The sequence below is a fragment of the Fusarium pseudograminearum genome, chromosome 1 (genome assembly GCF_000303195.2).
Source record: "Fusarium pseudograminearum CS3096 chromosome 1, whole genome shotgun sequence".
NCBI classification, from domain to species: Eukaryota; Fungi; Ascomycota; class Sordariomycetes; order Hypocreales; family Nectriaceae; genus Fusarium; species Fusarium pseudograminearum.
The window spans coordinates 1,168,186-1,188,129 of NC_031951.1; the positions used below are offsets into that span (position 1 = coordinate 1,168,186).

Here is a 19,944-nt window from a genome sequence, read left to right on the forward strand (position 1 = left end):
GAATGATGTTGAATGACCAGGTTTATAGGTATCTTCGCGTGACGAAGGATCCACAGAATCTCTCTGGGCATGATGAGAGCCTGGTGTTAGCGTGACCGGTGCCTTGTGACGGACACTTTTTTATTCGAGGGGCGCCACAGATTGACCGCCACAGATAATCACAGCCACAAACAACGACCATCAGCAAAGTCACAACGCGTATGTGTTAGACCAAGGCATTTATATCATAGGACAAGTCACCAGCAGAAAGGATAACCTGGCATTGAACTCAAGATCACGATGGAGGACGAAGGCGATACTCCCATGGTGAATGGCGACGTTAAAACGTCTCACTTGCCCATGTCAGAAGATGAAGAGAAGATTCTCGCCCTCTATGATCGAATACAAGAACTACGACTGGAAATTGCTATTATAAATGCCCAACAGTCACATCAGTCAGGTTTGTTTTGCCTCATAGCAATCTTGCCACACATTCTTACAGTCTTTAGATGATACTGCTTTATTCACCGATGAAGAAACACAAAAGGCACAATCAGACCTTCTGGAGACCAGAGCACAATATGTTCTCAGAAACGACGTGACGGAAGCCGTCGTAACAGCCAACCCTATACTCAAAGCTGTTCACAGCAACGCAGAAACAGCTCCTATCGAGCGGTATGTGCTTTGTCCTGGCGGATTGGCTATTTGCTAACATCCTTTAGTGAACTTTTGCCATTCATCGAGCGCAGAGATGAAGCTTCGGTCTCAGTCGCAAGGCAGGCCTCTCAGACGAACGAGGTATGGAAGGCGTTGACGACGGCGCAAAGTGACACACTGCGGAAATCTCGAGAAAACGTCACTCTGGCAGCCGAACTGTTTGAGTTGGCAGATCAAGCAAAACTCAAGAAGAGAGTCCCCCCCAACAACTCAAAGATGATTGAGGAGCAGGAGAGGCTCGAGGCGGAGGTCAACGCCAGCAAGCAGAAATGGCGGGTCATGAAAGGTGTGGCCGGAGGTATAATAGTTGGTAGCGGCGTTGACTGGGTCCAAGACGATGAACTGCGGGATGTTGTACTCGACCCCGAGACTGATGAATGATCTCACCCGGTAATTACACACTTTTCGAAGTACCAACCACCAGCTGTCTACATGCGCTTTACTATGAGATGACCATCTCCTTGTCGATGATCCTACCGCACGGCACGAAGGTCAACACCCGTCCCGTCCCGTCGGGAAGGATACGTACCGTCTTGACCAGGACGGGCTCACAAGAGCTCCCGACGTGGAGACGATGGGTGTCTTGTCTTGGGGAGAAAGCAATCAAGACTCCCTCGGCTCATCAGCTAGGTTTTGCAACTAGCGATGCGCCTTTGCGGCTGTCCCTGGAAGAGCATGCAGGTGCTGGGTCTCGAGCTTCTCTCTAGCCTTCATCCTCGTCTCAAGCTCCAACAATTCGCCAACAGCCGAATCTCATGATCTCATCCATCAGAGAATCCCGATAGGGTTTAGCAGAAGCAAGGAGCTATGACTCAGCCTGTCGGGATATACACGTGATATCTCTTGGCAATTTGAGATGAAACACGAGGATACGGATAGAGCATGGCGATAAAACAAAAAAGATCAGCTGCAGCTATTTTCTCGATATTCTTTCTGAATTTGCCTTGTTCTGGACCAGATCGACACTTGAAAAAAGGGCGTGTTTATTGACTACAGCACGAAGGACTCGTATTGGGCACCCATCCAGGGACTGGAAACCTTGGCTTGGGAAAAGAAAAATGGAAGAAAAATGATGAAGTAACATGGTCATTCTTGAAAAAAATAAAAGGGAAAATTAGCTTTCATTTTCCACAAAACATTTATCAATAAAAAGCACAAAAAATACAGTCACTGAACGGGCATGTTCCGAGAGGTACTCATTTAGTTACCTCATCAGGAACGAATATCGCGATACGTGATGATTTTGCGTCAGAAAAAGCAGAGCGAGACCCAAATAATATTACTAAGTCAAAAGGAAAACCAGGTGACTGGAAAACAAGCAAGAAGAGCGAGTGGAGAGGAACAGAGAGATTTGGCTTGGGCGGGGGACCGCTCAGCTCCCTGTTCTGAGCTCTGGCGTGAGCCCAGAGTCGGCTCGGCGTCGAGGTACAGCACAGTATCAGGTGCCAGGAGGACTACATGACCACCTAAAGACAGGTGTGTCGCGTACCCGCTGCAAGTCTCTACTGGTACCTCTATCGAGGGCCACTTACGGCGTGTCTTTGCACATTGTTTTGGTCCGGCGCGACCAGACATGCCCGGCAAAGCCGCCATCACCGGGCGCTTTTGCTTGCCTGCCCTTACCCTGCCTGGTCTCTCTCTCTCTGCGACTAGGCGTTGTCAACTGTCCCCGTTTACACCAACAGGGCTTCTCGCACGACTCGTGGTACCCGCCATGTCCGCAAATGGAGTATGCGTCACCATGTACCTTTTGCCCGCATCATTGTGACTTTCGCTTGCTTGACCTGTCTTTTCCCGCTTGGTATGGTTTTAGCAAAGGTATCCATGACCTTGATGTGTAGTATCAGCACTGATCGCTGCTCGATGATGCGCCTATGAACAATAGTACAGATTTTTGCTCAGCTGCAATGACAGTTGAAAAAAGCACCGCGGTGATACACGGGTGCACAGCACCAGTCGAGCCAGTCTTTCTCTGCCGAAGCTAGGACCCCATTGTGTCTTTGCACTCGAGCGAGCAGAATGATGGGAGGCGATGGTAACTTTGCCCGGGCCTAGACTCAAACAACCAACTAAAAGGCGTACCTTGTAGTCAGATCTCAACTGGTGCACACCAAGCATATGCTAGTAGAGGACTGTAAAAGTGAGATGCGGGATAGGAAGGAGGGTATCGGAATATTGACTCCTTACGTTTGGTCGAGGCAGGAAAGTAACAAGCAGAAGCACAAAGGGATGAATGCGAGGGGTCAAACAGCTGGTCTTGTGAGGATACGCATAAGCAGGTACCTATACGTACGATTTTCGTATGACAGTACTTGACGATCACGCACGGCTAAAGTACTGCACTCCGCCGCACATCATTGCACCAGTCAACAGTTAAAAGTGGTCTAGAACTGATGGCAGGTCTGGCGTTGATCAAGAAACGCCTGGTGACTGGATATGAGAAATGAACAAACCAAGAAGCTATTGGGAATAGTGAGAGTAGGTCGCCTGGCAACCATGGTGAGTGAGTTAGTTTCTAGCTATACCAATGTCATTCTCGACCGTCAGAGTCGCGCAAGTGATACCATTGTCTCAAGGTAACAAGTTAGTTAGTGCCGAACTGAGTGTGATGCACGCTTGAATGGTGCATCAGTCGGAGTTTGTATGGCAGGGGTGAGGGATAGTGAAGTAAAACACAGCCCGAGATTGTCTTAGGCACAGGTAGGATAGTTAGCGCTGGGGTTTTGGAGGACAATCCCTCCCAAGCCCGGATAACGAACGAGTTGTGAATAAGAGACGAACCCGGAAACGGGCCATTGCATTCGGTTGCCCGGTCGTTGGTGTAGTCAGTCAATGCTCGTGGAGCGATAATTGGACCCTTTCCTAACCACAAGTTGTGCTCGCTGTTGAAACGTGTGATGCTGATGCCGATGCTGGATGCGCCAGAACAAGCAAATTTTGAATTGGTTAGTTGGACTTTACGACAAGTATCCAATTGGCATCTGACTGAGATATTGCGTCTTGTATAGAGATCCGAGAGGTCCGATCATGGTAGAAATTGCTATTCAACATATGTACATACAGAAGTCTTTCGTCTCGTCGTGGCAAGTTTGCGTGCGTCGCGGAAGTGCTAGTCGCCTTTTCAGCGAATCATCTCTCACGAAAGCTCGACATTACATCAATAAAATCCAACGCCCTGAACAGGCAAAAGAAGAAAGGAACAAAGAAATACGAATGTAATGTACATAGCGTATCAGTTGAAAAGGCTTTATGCGTCGTATGATGTTAATTGCGTGTGTAATTCTGGATAGTCCTGCTAATATACTCTGGTGGAATGGGTTTGGGGAATCGATATCCGTATTGAGTAGGAAGCGTTGGTGTTGTACGCGGTTGGCATCAAATTGGTGTGGCACAAGTGACAAACCTAGGAGAGAGAAAGGCAAAGGGGCAGGGAGGAGGGTGTCAGTAGCGGAGCATAATGGTAATGGTGAGGTGAGCGCGACTACAAGTCCGAGATTGATTGATGAAGCATAGCGGCCTCAGGGAGGTGGAGGTGGAGAGGTGGATGGGCATGGACATGGACAGGAGGGGACTAGGTACAGTAGGAAGAAAGAGGAGACGATGTGAAGCCAAAAAAGAAACATTGACTCCCGACTCAAACTCGACAAGAGATGATAGAGACATGGACAAGCAGGGGATAAGAAGAGCCAAGGGAACAAGGAAAAAAGTCACTGTTTCACACAGTAAATCCGCTGGATTGAGCCAGTTGACTGGGCAGGAACAACGAATAACGGGTATAACTGTAAAATACGGCACAGAAGGGAAAGAGAGTGCTCGTCAGAACAGAGAGGCTGGTTGGACGGGTGTGATTTGTTAGGAGTGATCAGAGTAAAAAGAGGTGCTATGTACAGAGTACCATAGGTAATCAAAGGCAGAGGGGCTTGCGACTGCCTCCTAGAGTCGCAAGTATACTGTGCGAATAAAGACGGCTGTGTCGCGGTACAAGAGCTTTGTACTGTACCTCGGCGCGGCGGGCTGCGTGCGGCTTGTACCCGTACAGTACCATACAACAATAGCAACAGAACCACTCGCTTACACGTTGGTGAGTGGTCGGAGGCAGGTGCTCCTGAGGAGCTTGGATGACGGGGCTTGGACGGAGTCCTGGTCGTCTCCCCTAGTAGCAGGCCCAAAGGTAGAAATTGGCCCCAGGCAGGTGCGGTACAGGTACGGGTAACGGATACATCTCAAACTCAAGACTGCTGCGACAGTACTAGTGCAAGTGCAGCTCCAAGCACACGCACCGCACAGCACTGCACCCAATTTTCCTAGAGGAGGAAGGGAAGGGTAAGGAGAAGGAGAAGGAGTGGAATAAAAAAAAAAGGGAAGGGGGGCACCAAGAGGCAAGCTCACCCAAGCCAGCCTACCAGCCCAGCCCAGCCCATTGCATAACAGTCCAAGTCTGGTAGCTGGGCAGGCCGCGTTCCCTCCCCACGCACAATCACTCCCCCATAGTAAAAAGGCTGCCTTGGCCCTCCCCATACATTCTCTCTCACTCTCTTTTCTCCCATACAATTCTCCCACCCAAATTCGTCTCTACACTCAACACGCCTCAATACGTCTTTGTGGTGAGTAACCTCCCGTTCTATACTTCAAGAGCCACCACTTTTATTTTTTTCGCATTCAACCTTTGCGCCTGTCCACGCTTTGAGCCTTTTTAATTGTTTTCGAACCTCGTTCACTGTTAAAAAGCCCATCGCAAGTTCAAGCTGCATCGTGCTGTCTTTCGCATCATCATCACCCGTACATTGCTGGTCGCGCAATAGCTTGACACTTTGGCTAACAGAAGCGCATTACAGACTACATCAACACCACAAATCACTTTCTTCCAAATCCATCCCTCAGGTACGCGCAAACCCTCCATACACCATTTCCCTGCCAATTTACACGCATTTTCACGCGTTGGAAAGCGCAATCGCTTTTGCGCCTCGCCACTTTACCCTCACCCATATTGCTCCCAGCCCAGCTTCGAGCTAGCTTGAGCTACCCCTCCATCGTTGCTGGCATCGCATTTCACATAGCGATTTTTTGTCGACGTCGGTGCTTTTTCCGTTGCACACACTATCATCTGGCCAAATCTTGTCAGATCAGTTACTAATACTCATTCACAGAACACAATCAAAATGCCTAAGGCTGCTGCTCCCGCCAAGCGTGCGACCAGAACTAAGCGGGCCAAGAAGGGTAAGTCGAAACATTTCCCACGCGCTCATGTCAGCAATTGCACTTTGTATTGTGTCTTTGCACCGCACACGTCGCGACCTTCTCTAGAGTAACGAGCACAGCTAACTGTAACAGACCCCAACGCTCCCAAGCGCGGCCTGTCTGCCTATATGTTCTTTGCCAACGAACAACGTGAGAACGTCCGTGAGGAAAACCCTGGCATCTCTTTCGGTCAGGTCGGCAAGCTCCTCGGTGAGCGATGGAAGGCCCTCAACGAGAAGCAACGTGCTCCCTATGAGGCCAAGGCCGCCGCTGATAAGAAGCGGTACGAGGATGAGAAGCAGGCCTACAATGTAAGTTGATATGGTGAAACGCTTCAGCATATGAATACTAACAACGTATCAAGGCCGATCAGGAAGAAGAGGAGTCTTCTTAGAATGGAGCCTCCGATGTCAAACCCAAGCGTCGCTCGCAGAAGAAGTCTGAATCGGATTAGTCCCAGCACCAGCGCCGTGTTGTAGATTCTGGCCAGGAAGTCTTTCCTCTTTACATTTAGGTCTGGGCGGTGTTGTATGATGGCACAGGAAGAGTGCCTTGTTCTTTACTAGGAATTTCTCGGGTTAAGGCCGTCCCTGATGTTATGATCTTGAGGGCGATCGATTGAGCTACTGGCTTCTATTTGAGTGTCCTGGGCCATGAGAGAAACAGATCATGAACTCGAGGATCATGGGACGAGGAAACGCAATGCTTGTACAATTAAGGGAACTCCGACCCGAATAATCGAAACTACGAAAACATAAACGTCATCTACCATTTTACCACGCATTGTATATTCAGTTCATAAGACTAGCAGCTGTGAATCACCAATTGGAAGCTCAAACTTAAAATGACGAGGAGGCTGCAGGCCGTTTGAGGCGCGAGCTCTCCCTGTTCGATGAAAGTGGCTGATAGTGGCTAGTAAAGAAGCAGAGTATATGTGAAGAACCCTTGGATTCGTGACGTTTGATTTCTATATAATGAAAAGGCCGTTCAAGTCCATCAATTTTACTTCGTCAATGAATTGATTGATTCAGTCTTGATCAGGACAAGATGGCATCTCTTCCCAGTCGTTCTCTGATAAGTACTATGGCCAGGCAGGGAAGGCGAGGGGAAAAGGCTGGCCCAACCAAGCTGAAAGCCTCACCTATTCTCTTATCATCCAGATCTTACGGTACTTGTTTGCTGTCAGTCAAAAAAGACCGGAATCATTGTTACTGCCATCCACAGTGTCCAGACCAGCCGCAAGCCAAGTTGCGATGCTTGCCCTAAACAGAAGACGATGGGACAATGTTATATACGTTTACCCATGTACGAAAAGTCCTAAAAACGAAATGTACAACCTCGTGCAGACTATTCAAGACTGGTATCAAGGTCCTGTTCCGCTGAGCCTCATCCCCCACGGCTGTTGGGGTGGAGTACAAACAATATTGAGAGGATGAGCACAAGGTCATGCCATACTAACCTGGGGCTGGGTAGGTCTGACTAGAACTAGAACTAGAACGAGGAGGGAAACACGGTATACCCCAAGCACGAACGTCGTTTTGAAGCTACTACTTCGTTCTTCACCTTCTCGCAATCTCCAGCATCATCAGATTTTCCCCACACGAAGTCCACATCCCGCGGATGCATGGCAAGGGTCGCCGACGTAGCAACACGTCGCATCTCGACTGTCACTGGACAGAGCAGTACAGCTGCTCTTCTCTGGGAATGGTCGTCTTGACTGGTGTGAGTGCCCACCCATTCCCGTCCTAATCCAGTTCAATCGATCCCCCCCCCGAATATCTCCTCATGCATTGGCCTGGCGTCATGTCCCAGTACGCTTGCTATCGTGGCAACGCCTGAGAAGTTGATTCAGGCTGGAGCCCAAATCTTGAGTTGACAGATACACACCCAATGCCACGCTCGCTAAGGACAAACATCTCTCGTTGGTGTAATTGTCTCAATGAAACCCAAGTTGACAGTGTTGATCCTGCAGACTTATGTACAATGCGAGCGGCATCTGACCATCAGGTGGACCAAGACCCCCCGGACTTGAGGCCTGGCTTTAGTTGAGGCGACGACAGGTCGATGACCCCCAAGAGCGTCGGATATTACGTGCATCGACCTGATGGGCTCACTCGAGGCTCAGAGCGAGAACCGTGCACCAACCACGTCAGGGAAGGTCGTGTGTATGGCTAGACTGGTGCTGGTGCACCTCTCGATGGTGTTGAACAATTGCCCGGATCGGATCACACGTTATGGACGGCTTGCATACCCGTCGTCCCCTCTTCTACCATTATTAACCAAGGATCTCTTCTCAAGTCTTGAATCTATTCCTGGTCTCTCATCCAATTCAAGATCTCACAATTGATCACATCGTCGGTTATCTATACTTTTCTTAATATCATCAATTCAGAATACCTCCACCAGTACTATCCGCTACTCCACACTCTTCACCGTACACGTTGGCTCGATCGACAACTTCCATTGACACGACTGATCTTGGCGGGCTGCAAGGGTGAAGGCAGGAGCAAGATAATAACAAGACCAATCGTGGTCTCTCTCGTTATGTGATGAAACAGAGACGCCCAGTCGTATACGCATTCTATCTCTCATGATGGAGATGGTTCTTGGTGATCAACTTGAGCTTCACCTGCTTCAGGGCTGTTGCTTGGAGGGAGAACGGGCCGATCTTGTTGCACTTCAGTTGCAGGGACTTCACAATGTCTTGCCCGATGGCAACCACGCTCATCTCATGATGACAATCGAAGAGATTAGAGCCTCTAGCCAATTGCTCTTTGAACTACCTGAGCACTGCAAGGTCCATTTCTCTCGCGTTCCCATCGTGCTCGATTATCTCGAGATTCTCCTTCCTTGCCTATCGAGATCGTTAAGAGACATCACTACATTCTACGAAGACCGGTCTCAGACTAGAGAGAACCGTTGGCGAAAGATGTATCATTCCATGACTGATGAAGCTGGAGGTCTCTCACTCCCCCAACGGTTTATTCTTTATAATCGCTTCCTGACTCTGTTACGAGAATTGTTGACAAGGTTAGTCTGGTATTGCAACGTCATCTCCAAGGTTGCAACTAATAACCATCGATAGATCACTGAGCTTCGACTTTAACACAATGGAAACCACCCGGGTTCAGCTAATGGAGCTCAGAGAAGCCCGAAACATCCGTGAGAACGTCGACGCCAGTTTCAATGCAGAGCTAACGGACAACAGCACCTCCCCCTATCCGTCTAAACTCTACTTCTCAACTCGATTCTGTACTAGACGATGATTCGAGCACCATAGCGGTAAGCCAAGTCAACATAATGTCCTTAAATGGTCTTCTCATAAAGTCAATAGAACATACATTGGTCTGAAAAGATCTTCTCTCTACCACTGCCATCTCGGACTCCACTCAAACATCAGCAGCCGTGAGTTTCCCATACCTCGCCTCACTCTTCATACATCCTCAACAATCTATAGGTCCAAGGCATGGGGTCCGCTTGTTCCCTGGGAACAAATCCAGATGCCTAGCGATGCAAAAATTCTCTTTATGCGGTAAGGCCAAATGCAGTTGATGGATGTTGGTCTCCGACTAACAGAAACAGATCCTTTAATGAGCGCCAAATAACCTTGGTGGTGTATGAAAGTGCACGGGACAACTGCCCCTACTTTCTCCTACGAACGTTCCACATGGGAACACCTTGGTTCTCGCTTCGTGGGGCACATGAGCTTGTTGTCGATCGCAACGGAAGTTGCCTTCAATTCTGGCGATGGAGCGAGAGCGACCGATGCACCAAGAGGTGGGCGACCCTTTGCTTTCTGACATGGGAAGGTGAGTTCAATATCCTTGAGGCATGTGTCTGGTAAACCAGCGTGCTAATTTATTTAGAAATGGTCTTGGTATATTGCTGCTTTCTGTCATTCAAGACTCGTGACAGCCAAACACTTCGAATGGCGGCAAACGAAGACCTCAGTCTTTGGGGTGAACGCAAGTTATTCCAAGCGTAAGTCCCAAATCCAATACTTTGTCAACTTATACTGATTTAATTAGCCGAATTGTGGATGACAATTTTATGCATTCTCTTATTGTCTATGAGGACTTTGTCTCCAAGGGCCTCCGTCTTCACGCTGCAGTCTGGGAAGGGGATCTACGGCAATGTCCTGTCTGGACAGCATTCGGTACGTCGAAAATTCAGCTTTTGTATAAACATTACTAACAAGAGTCTCCAGTCACACATCAATCTGCCTCGTCGAGATGGATCAAGAGAGTGAGCAAAACCAGAGTTCGCTTAGCCGACATTCATCTCTACGTCTTTTGCCAAGAATACCGACAGCAGAACCAACGGATCAACCGTTCTGGAGCCTTTGAAATTAAGTTTGTCAGTGAAGAGGGTTGGTTGCTCATCCCATCGGTAATGATACAGAGGCTGACGTTTATCTACAGCGGCCAAACGGTTCAGAGATATATTTGCCCCCTCGTTCACGGACGAGAGTACGACGACCGATACAACGGCCTGACGACTAAAGATAACCTCCCCACGATTCGGACACAAACTAACTTCACGATCTCGTGCCCGTTTCAACTATTCTACACCTCATTTGTTCCATTATTCGTAGCCCTTTGAACCCAGTTTATGCTTTTCCAGCGACGGCGTCCCATGAGAGAAATAACGACTCATGAATAACGACTTTCAATTGTTGTTTTTTTGGTAATAAATCCCCAGTGACAGGAAACAGAATGTAAGATATTTAGTATGGCTAGTTTGCCATTATGATCAGTTGGTGGGCTCGTCTCGAGTTTTCAACATAACAATATTAAGAATGTTTTATAATGTGGTACTAATTCATGCTACTACTTTGCCTGCTCCTGCTTCTCAAAACACATCATCTGTTGGCTGATTGGGTTGGTTGGTTGGTAGTTTTAAGAACGCTCAATTTTCAATACTGTTGTACTCAGTAATAATCTCGGAATCTCAGAATTATCTTATGCTTGCATCCATCTCTTCAGTTCGTAGTCCAAACATCACACATCATGTTGCTTATTTAGGTCTTGACATCGGGCTCGTCACGGCCGACGTGCTCCTTGAACTTGAGGAGCTCAGTGGCAAACTTGACCTCCTCCTTCAGGAAGTCTTGAGCATCAAGCTCGTACTTTGAGGGGTCGCTAGTGTGCTGCTCAATGTACAGGCGGATGGTAGCTCCAGATGAGCCAGTACCAGAGAGTCGGACAACGATACGGCTGCCAGAGGAGAAGCCGGCGTACAAACCCTGCTTGGAGGCAACAGAGCCGTCGAGATCGGTGTATGAGAAGTTGCCAGCCTTGGTAACCTTTCGTCCTAGAATGAGTTAGCCTATGTCCTTGTATTAGATAGTAATGATACGCACCCTTGATAGTGCTACCGACGAAGTTAGAGTCAGCAACAAGCTTCTCTAGCTCGCCAACAACCTTGTTGGCACCCTCTGAGTCGACATCCTCGTAGTCGTAACGGGTGAAGAAAGTACGTCCGTACTTGGTCCAGAACTCCTTCTGGATCTCCTTGATTGAGGGGGTGACCTCGGGGTTCTGGACACCAACACCAGCAATGATGTTGAGCCAAGCGATAACAGCCCACAGACCATCCTTCTCGCGAATGTGGTCACTGCCAGTACCGAAACTCTCCTCGCCGCAGATGGAGAGCTTCTTGGCGTCGAAGAGAGCGCAGAAGAACTTCCAGCCGGTGGGCACCTCGTAGCAGTCGAGACCCTGGGCCTTGGCGACGAGGTCGACGGCACCGCTAGTGGGCATAGAGCGAGCGAGACCGTTGACACCGTTCTTCTTGAAGTAAGGAATGAGGTGGGCGTAGTGGGCGATGATGGCGAGGGAGTCACCAGGGGAAACGAAAGCGTTAGCACCGTAAATCATGTTTCGGTCACCATCACCGTCGGAAGCGGCACCGAAGGGAATGTTGTGCTTGTCGACAACCTCGACCAGAGAGTGGGCGTAGGTAAGGTTAGGGTCGGGGTGGCCACCGTTGAAGTCGGGGCTAGGGATACAGTTCTGTGTGGAGTTGCTCAGTCCAAGCTCCTGCTCGAAGATGGCCTTTCCGTAGGGACCAGTGACACCGTGGAGACCGTCGAAGAGGACCTTGAAGTCGGGGTGGCTGGAGAAGAACTTCTTGATCAGGTCAAAGTCGAAGATGTCCTTGAGCATGGCGACGTAGTCGGCAGTGCTGTCGATAACCTCGACCTCGAGGGCGCCGTAGGTCTGAGTGCCAACAGTGGTGATGTCGACATCAGGGATATCGGCAATCTTGTATGAGGTCAAAGTCTTGGAGAACTCGTAAATCTTGTTGGTAACGGACTCGGGGGCTGGGCCACCGTTGGCGAGGTTGTACTTGATACCGAAGTCGTTCTTGGGGCCTGTCGGGGGTCAGATTATGTCCATGGTGCGTGTACAAGCCCGGGGATATATAGTTGAACTCACCACCAGGGTTGTGGCTGGCAGTCAGGAGGATGCCTCCAGTAGCCTTACGGATGCGGATGACATGGCTGGCAGCGGGAGTAGAGAGGATACCGTTCTGGCCGATGATGAGCTTCTTGACTCCGTATGCGGCACCAATCTTGGCAATGAGCTGGATAGCCTCGGGGTTGAAGTAGCGACCGTCACCACCAATGACGAGGTTGGAGCCTATAATTGGGTTAGATCATTTCTTGTTTTGCTGTAGAGGGAGTAGCTGCGCACCCTCAACACCCTCAGGGATGGACAGCAGGATGCTGGTAATGAAGGCCTCGCTGTAGTGAGGCTGTTGGAAGACAACGACCTTCTTTCGAAGACCAGAACTGTTGGTGTATGTCAGTAGAGCTTCAATGGGTTGATGGATGAATAAGGAGTTCCTGGTTAGCTCCCGGGGCAGTGGGGGGAGCACGACAGGAAGATCATCCAGGTTCAAGGTCAGAGTAGACTTACGTTCCGGGCTTCTGGTCCTGGAAGGGTTTGAACTCAACGGTTTGAACACCCATGATTGTTTGATATGGTAGAGTAGAGAGAATAAGGGAGGAGAGTATGACCTTTCTTTTGGAAAGATTTGTTGAGAAAGAGAAAAGGAGGAGAAAAGAGAAGTGAGGGTAGCGGTAGAGGATGTCGAGACGAGAGACGGGGACTGAGACAAAAAGAGGGGAGCTACCAGGGAGGGAGGGAGCTCTCTGGTGGGGTAAACGAGATGATATCACTCAAGCTAATGGAGGGGCAGCACAATTGATACTGTGCTTGTAGGTATATACTACTAGTCGAGTACAGTGTCTACAGTGTCTGGATATTTCGTTGAGATACGATATTCTCGCGTAAATATGAGCGAGGTAGAGCTCATGATGGAAGCTGGTGGATATGATGAGCAATAGGGGTAGCTAAAGTAGTGGAGGTACCCTTAGCAACTGTCCAGTTGAGATATTGACAAGGCTGGCCGCAAATACAATAGGAGGCTGGAGCTGGAGCTAGAGCTTACAACCTAGAGCTATTGCCTTCCAAGTAGCTGCCAAGTTTAGTAGCTCAATCATGACACTTGGGTCCGTCACATCTTTAATTCATAACCCACCTCTCTCAGAACCTGATATCAATTCATAACTATTGCTTCCCCTTGTTAGGCTTGTTCTTAGCAGGCACAACATCAAATGTCGGCCTAAAGATAACCTCCCTGTAATACTTTGCCTCCTCGATACTCTCCAGGATATCATCCCTCGCCTTGTGCAAACCCTTCTTATTGGGAACCTTGTTCACAACCCTCTTGGCCGCCCAGCGTCTCGCAGCCTCTTTAATAGAGCTGACATCCAGAATTCGGTGGTGTAGGTGTCTCATCACACGCTTGTAGGGCTCTCGCCTCAGAAACGCCCTGTCGCAGTGCACGCTGTTGCCCGCGAGGAGACCACGCTTGCGCTCGGGGATGAATCGCGTGATGTATTCGTAGAGGGCATCGGCAGCTTGCTCTGGAGTAGTCGTCGACTCCAGAACAGCGGCGGTGAGGCCAGATTCTGCGTGTGTCTTTGTGCACCACTCATCCATCTGGTCAAGACGAGACTGGGGGAAGTGGATAATGGCGTGAAAGCCCTCTTCGTCCAGAATCTCAAGGTTTCCCGTTGTGATGATGCAGTAGATCTCTATGATTTCATCATTATCCTGGTCGAGACCAGTCATCTGTTGATAGAGTCAGCTCAAAGACGTTCATTATACAACGTAACACAGCATACCCTACCTCACAGTCGATCCATACAAGAGGATCATCGCAAGCACTCTTTGGCTGGTTATCAGCCTGAACTTCTGCAGCTGTAGACATTGTTGCAATATTTTGGATGGTTGCAATGTAACGTTGAAGTTCAAGAGCTGCTGGCTTTTCTCATGAAAGCATCAGAGAAAGCATATATTCACCAAGGTTTAGTAATTATTTAGTGGGGTTAAAGATGGGAACCATCCAACTGCAATTCACTTTAGTTAGTACATGCAGTGAATCAATGCGCTGAGACGTGGTATTAATACATTCTATCTCATTGGCCACCTATCTCAACTTCAACAACACGATATACCTACGAAAATAATTGCAACAATTAAATGTTACGTTCCACGGCATTATATCTATTTTATTTCAGATCGATCGTTGCCTAGCTGTATATTCTCGCTGCCTAACTGTCTACCAATCATACACTAAAGTAGTGTCTCTGAGTGTCTGTGGCATCAGACACTCAACTTAACCCTCAATGAAAGATATTTAACTTGGCTTTCTTAACTCGTATAATATCAAACGTCACGTTGAGTCGAATACACTATACAATTTCAATATCTATACTTTCATCATGTCGACATTGGTAAACAACCTCTTGTCAAAGCTCACGACAGAAGAAAATGGAGACACAAACTCACAACCCCAACCACCTCCCAAGCCAGAAATGTCAGAGACACCACCTCGCTTCCTCATAATAGGCGCAGGATCTCGAGGGCAAAACTACGCTGCTGCCATTGACAGTGTCTCCAATGGAGTGGTCGCCGCTGTTGCTGAACCCCTCAAGTTCAAGCGCGAGTCCCTTGGCCGGGATCACATCTGGGGCAATGGTTCCCCGAAAGAAGGGCAATCGTTCCATGACTGGCGAGACTTTCTCGCATACGAACAAGATCGTCGAAATAGAGTTGCTGCTGGAGATGAGAATGTTCCAGAAGGCGTCGACGGTGTCTTTGTTTGTGTTCTTGACGAGATGCATCATGAGGTTATCGTTGGCCTTGCACCGCTCGAATTACACATCATGTGCGAGAAGCCTCTTGCCTGTTCTCTCCAAGACTGCGTCGACATGTACAAAGCCATGCGGCCTTATCAACCTTCAAAGGTATTCTCTATAGGTCACGTACTGCGCTACAGCCCTCACAACATCATGCTACGCAAGCTCCTCGTCGAGGACCATGTCATTGGCGATATATCAAGTGTTGTTCACACCGAACCTGTGGGCTACTGGCACTTCTCCCATTCATACGTGAGAGGAAACTGGCGGAATGAAAACACCACTGCCCCGTCGCTTCTGACAAAGAGTTGTCATGACATTGACTTGTTGCTTTGGCTGCTCTGCTCTCCGGAAAAGGCTGGACAAGGAGAGCCTCATATTCCTGCAACGGTGGCTTCCTCTGGTGGCCTTCATCTGTTCAAGAAGAGTAGAAAACCCAAGGCAGCGGGGTCAGCAACGAACTGCACAAAGTGCCCCCTTGGAGACGAAGGCTGCAAGTTCTCGGCAAAGAATATCTACCTCGGTCCAAAGCTCAAAGGACTGCAGTCCGGCAACACTAGATGGCCCGTCAGCATCGTCGTCCACGATATCGAGGACTACCCATCTCAAGAAGAAAAAGAGGAGCAAGTCATGAAGGCCCTCGTGGAAGACTATGATGAGTCGACGCCCAAGTCCGAGGTCCAGTCCAGGAATTGGTTCGGCCGTTGCGTCTTTGAAGCAGATAACAACGTTTGTGACGACCAGTTTGTCACAATCACATGGCCTGAATCCACTCAGCCGGCAAAGACAGCGACTCTACACATGGTCGCCCAAACGACCAAGATCTGCGAGCGATACTCTCACTTTTACGGCGAGCACGGCGAGGTCTACGCCGACTCACGACGCATCGTAGTTGAAGACTTCAACACGGGCGAAACAAAGACTTATCACCCCCGTGTTGAAGACCTTGGTCATGGTGGAGGAGACTTGGGCCTTACACGTCAGTTTGTCATGGCGTGTGATCGTGTCAAGAATCATGGCTGGGAGGCTCCTCGTGCGCAGGATGATTTCATTGGATGCACTCTCGATGAGGTACTACGAAGCCACGCCATGGTCTTTGCAGCTGAGGAAGCGAGACTCGGCCGAAAGGTCCTTGACTGGGAAGAATGGTGGGACAAGGCTCTTGGAAAGCAATTGGGGCTGAACGGGCATGCATAAGCGTTGCCTTGCCTACGATGACGGTGCATTTCGTGGGGTGAGATTATTGGGCAAGTTCATAAGTACAAGTAATATCATTGTCACAAGTTGGTTCATATAGCAGCTAAAGCAGGTGCAGATTGCGGCATTATCATATTTTAAATTCATCAGTGAAATAACCCAATTAGGTCTGCCATATAAAGTAAAATCAAAGTTCATGCAGTCGATTAGCCATGCAGTTGTTGAATCGCCTTGAAATTCCACCTGTATGTCCATCCAAATAGTCTTTGCCTTCAAAATTCCACTCATCCAGAAATTGAAACTCCTTTTACTCCCACCATGTCAACGAAGACTTCTAGCTAAGCTCGGCGCGGTTGCCCTCATTTCCAATTGGTTGAACAGCAGGCAACTCCTGGGCTTGAGGAGACTCGTGACCGTCCTTGTTAGGGCCCGGGCTGGGTGTGAAATGTCCTGGAGGAGGCGAAGTGGATGAAGGCACTCCATAACCGCCAGCGCCATACTGAGCAGGATATTGTCCTTGCTGGCCGAATCCTGGCTGGGCATACCCCTGAGGCTGGGGAGAGTAGCCGCCGTAGCCAGGTTGCTGATAGCCTTGGGGTTGTCCGTATGGGGCAGCCAATGAAGGGTCGTATGTCTGTTGGTAACCTTGGAAGTTTGAAGGCACGCCGGAAGGATAGGTAGCATTCGAGGGCGAAGAAGGAACATAGCCTGGACTCTGAGGGTGTTGAGCCATCGGAGGAGGGTTTTGTGGGTTGGCACCGGCCGCTGCAGTTGCGGCTGCGGCATTTGTCTTCTTGCGACGACGGAAAAGAAGGAAACCAGCCACACCGACCAGAGCAAGAGCGGCGACGCCACCAACGACACCGCCAGCAATGGCGCCGACGGGTGTGCCCTTGTCATCATCTTTCTTATTAGAGTCTGATGCTGCTGCGACATCCTCAGTTACTGTGGTAGCGGAGTCGTCTGTGGTCGAGGATGCTTTCGTAGTCGATGCATCACTTTCAGTGGTGCTCGAATCACCGGTGGCCAAAGGGTCGGAGAATAGAAGTGCAGAGCTGCCCGAGGTGGAATCACAGGCGAGGATCGTATAGGGGTCACCAGATGTAGTACCGACCCATGTGTGGCAGTACTTGGCAGTTGCGTCACTAATATCAAGTTAGAAACATCGATTTCATGAGCGGTGAGTTGTACAAGGAACCTACCAGCAAAGAGTGTGAAAGTCCTCAAGGAAAGCACACACGGAAGCAGATGAGGTGTAGGGAACACAACTCGTCTTCACTGACTTGCAAGCCCGGCCAGTTTCACAGCATCCAATCCAACCGTTAGAATAACTGCAAGTGGCGACACTGGAAATGCATGTGAAGGAGTCTGTTAAAATCATGTTGTCAGTAAATTAATCCTTTGCAGGCAGAGCTCAATAACTTCTTTCATCGGGTATGTCGATGGTCGCTGGTGCGCTCTGTTGGAACGGGGTTCGACTCACTTCCTGCTTTGCCAAAACCACAGGTCATAGGCGCTAGGTCTCTCTTTCCCATGGCAAACTTCAAATCCATAGCACCAGCAAGTTGGGGGGCGTCTGTTGGTACAGGACTCCATCCCAAGGCGATATTAGCTTGTTCCCCAGCTTCAGGGCCGTAGATGCCCGTCTGGCGAGGAGGTTCCCATGACGCTTCTTGGTCTGACTTGAGCCAACCGGCGGCGACTGGTGAGCTGAGAGCCCCGAGGGCGAGTAGAACAGCGGGACGATGCATTGTCGTTCGATGTCGTGTAGTCGTTTCGAGTAAATACCGACTCCGATGTGTTCCTATATATATATTCGGATCCCACCGCTTCCTTCTTCCTGTCGACAGTGGCGAATTGGTGCTGTTCTGGGAGCAAGGGCGAGGTTCGTTGTGAAGGTAGCTCCTGGTGTAAGTGGGTCTGTACCCCTCGATGTAAGTGAAGCTATTCAGACTCGTTCCCAAGTAGAAGCCAGAATCAACTCAGACAGAATAACAAGGAGAAATGGTTCAAGAAGAGAAACACAGCACCAAGGTAGGGGTCGATGGGGGTTTTGACTCTCTCTTGTGCCTGGGCAGCACTTTGGCGTTTTCGGGCCCAAGGAGGCTGACAGGCCATATCGACCTACACAGGAAATGCTACAAGCAGCATCCAGTACTGCAGGGGACCCCAGAGGACGCTAAACGAGATCAATGGCCACAAGGGACCTTTCTCTGCGTTCTGAATGCTCCAAATTCACAGCCCCTGTCCGCTCCAGCACGATCTCGAGCTAGTGGCGTGGTTGGACGACGCTCATTGGTACGATAAATCTCTAGTGCGTCGAGCTGAATATACCCCTGTTCGAATTGGGAGCGTCGACGGGGAATGGTCTGCTGGCTAACATCCAGCCTTTTACAGACTCAGCCCCCAAGAAACAACTCAACTTGTAGCGAAGCTTAGTTTCTCGAGAGTTTCTCAGATTATTCTTAGTAATTCCATACGAGTTAAACTCTGCGCAGAATCTCAGGAAATGCACACTGCTGTCATACCATGCGGTTGGCTCGTGTGATGAAGCTCCCTGTCGCTGTGCAAGTCCGACGAGGTCTCGTCTACGGATCGAATGAAGTGTGACCGACAATCTTTGGTGGTGGGGCTATCTAACGATAACTCCACAGCAAAGGGCATGGGCTCACTTGTACCGGTACTACGCATAGCAATGCTGTCCTGCATTGCTCATCCGTTGTCAAACGGACCTCCAGCCTTCCTGGGTTGGGCATGGGTATGGGCAAGCTGCCCCTCTTTGTTTGTCTCTAGACTTGAGACAATATCGAACGCACCAGTGATATGCAGAAGGCAGGAAACGGGACCAAGTTGCTAGACTGCATTTTGTCAAGGCTGTGCCAATGGCCAAGTCAATGCTATATTCCTTGAATTTTTCCCACGGTTACGTTGCAGTGCACTGTTGAAATGGCCTGTACCAGTTCGAAGAGGCGCATGAGGCTGCGTTCTCGAACCAGGTCATATTGGCATCCTGCACTGCACAATCCAATATTGTTCAGAGGAGGGTGCAGGGCACAGCTCGGCATGATTGGGAAATACATTCTCGAGGTTCTCTCGCGATCAGCGCTTACAGTGCTCCTCCAGATCGTCAGGTCAAGAACAGTTGGATTTTCGTGGCTCAAGCCACCTGCCTTTTTGTGCAAGGCTATCCCATAACTCAGAAACGCAGTTCTCTAACATCGACAAAAGTATTTGTCTTGATAGGTGCAACGGGAATTGCTTGGGTACAAATTGTTGTAAGTGATGGTCTTGGCCAGCAAACAGGGCGCTTGACAATAACTGGGCACTGGTTTGTAATGCAACTACCAGACACACCCAGGGCTGACCTCGCCAGGTCTAATGTGGTCTCCCGCGTTTCCGTAATTTTGTTCGACTTTCTGGCACAGATCGCCCGTGCCGGATACGCTGGGCTCGTGACTGGCCTCGCACTGGTGGCCAGAGAGGGATGTAGTTCCGGCAACATCAAGGCGCGTGGGGACCAACTTAAGCTTGATACAGTACTTAACCGATGAAAGGTTGGTTGTGCTGGTGCTATACTTAAATCACGGATTTAACGGAAT

General features: G+C 49.5%; 7 protein-coding genes across 7 annotated transcripts, besides 1 other annotated feature; 4 read left to right on the top strand and 3 right to left on the bottom strand.

Moving 5' to 3' along the window:
* Nucleotides 1–279: 279 nt before the first annotated feature.
* On the top strand, nucleotides 280–1,077 carry FPSE_00046 (uncharacterized protein; the record flags this gene model as incomplete). The annotated part of the gene is made up of 3 exons (XM_009253166.1): nucleotides 280–439; nucleotides 489–654; nucleotides 702–1,077. The coding sequence occupies 3 exons, from the start codon at nucleotides 280–282 to the stop codon at nucleotides 1,075–1,077; spliced, it is 702 nt and encodes a 233-aa protein (XP_009251441.1).
* Nucleotides 1,078–5,004: 3,927 nt separating this feature from the next.
* Nucleotides 5,005–5,039: a microsatellite.
* Nucleotides 5,040–5,855: 816 nt separating this feature from the next.
* On the top strand, nucleotides 5,856–6,328 carry FPSE_00047 (uncharacterized protein; the record flags this gene model as incomplete). The annotated part of the gene is made up of 3 exons (XM_009253167.1): nucleotides 5,856–5,913; nucleotides 6,028–6,245; nucleotides 6,299–6,328. 3 exons carry the CDS (start codon nucleotides 5,856–5,858, stop codon nucleotides 6,326–6,328), a joined length of 306 nt encoding a protein of 101 aa, XP_009251442.1.
* A 2,199-nt stretch (nucleotides 6,329–8,527) lies between these two features.
* Nucleotides 8,528–10,429, top strand: FPSE_00048 (uncharacterized protein; the record flags this gene model as incomplete). The annotated part of the gene is made up of 10 exons (XM_009253168.1): nucleotides 8,528–8,964; nucleotides 9,020–9,096; nucleotides 9,143–9,216; nucleotides 9,269–9,339; nucleotides 9,392–9,466; nucleotides 9,517–9,743; nucleotides 9,801–9,915; nucleotides 9,963–10,090; nucleotides 10,142–10,303; nucleotides 10,356–10,429. 10 exons carry the CDS (start codon nucleotides 8,528–8,530, stop codon nucleotides 10,427–10,429), a joined length of 1,440 nt encoding a protein of 479 aa, XP_009251443.1.
* A 525-nt stretch (nucleotides 10,430–10,954) lies between these two features.
* Nucleotides 10,955–12,910, bottom strand: FPSE_00049 (uncharacterized protein; the record flags this gene model as incomplete). The annotated part of the gene is made up of 5 exons (XM_009253169.1): nucleotides 10,955–11,247; nucleotides 11,297–12,310; nucleotides 12,375–12,578; nucleotides 12,633–12,730; nucleotides 12,858–12,910. 5 exons carry the CDS (start codon nucleotides 12,908–12,910, stop codon nucleotides 10,955–10,957), a joined length of 1,662 nt encoding a protein of 553 aa, XP_009251444.1.
* A 601-nt stretch (nucleotides 12,911–13,511) lies between these two features.
* FPSE_00050 (uncharacterized protein) lies at nucleotides 13,512–14,217 on the bottom strand (the record flags this gene model as incomplete). The annotated part of the gene is made up of 2 exons (XM_009253170.1): nucleotides 13,512–14,078; nucleotides 14,137–14,217. 2 exons carry the CDS (start codon nucleotides 14,215–14,217, stop codon nucleotides 13,512–13,514), a joined length of 648 nt encoding a protein of 215 aa, XP_009251445.1.
* Nucleotides 14,218–14,731: 514 nt separating this feature from the next.
* FPSE_00051 (uncharacterized protein) lies at nucleotides 14,732–16,345 on the top strand (the record flags this gene model as incomplete). Its single annotated transcript, XM_009253171.1, has 1 exon — nucleotides 14,732–16,345. One exon carries the CDS (start codon nucleotides 14,732–14,734, stop codon nucleotides 16,343–16,345), a length of 1,614 nt encoding a protein of 537 aa, XP_009251446.1.
* A 334-nt stretch (nucleotides 16,346–16,679) lies between these two features.
* Nucleotides 16,680–18,096, bottom strand: FPSE_00052 (uncharacterized protein; the record flags this gene model as incomplete). Its single annotated transcript, XM_009253172.1, has 3 exons — nucleotides 16,680–17,490; nucleotides 17,548–17,713; nucleotides 17,829–18,096. 3 exons carry the CDS (start codon nucleotides 18,094–18,096, stop codon nucleotides 16,680–16,682), a joined length of 1,245 nt encoding a protein of 414 aa, XP_009251447.1.
* Nucleotides 18,097–19,944: the final 1,848 nt, after the last annotated feature.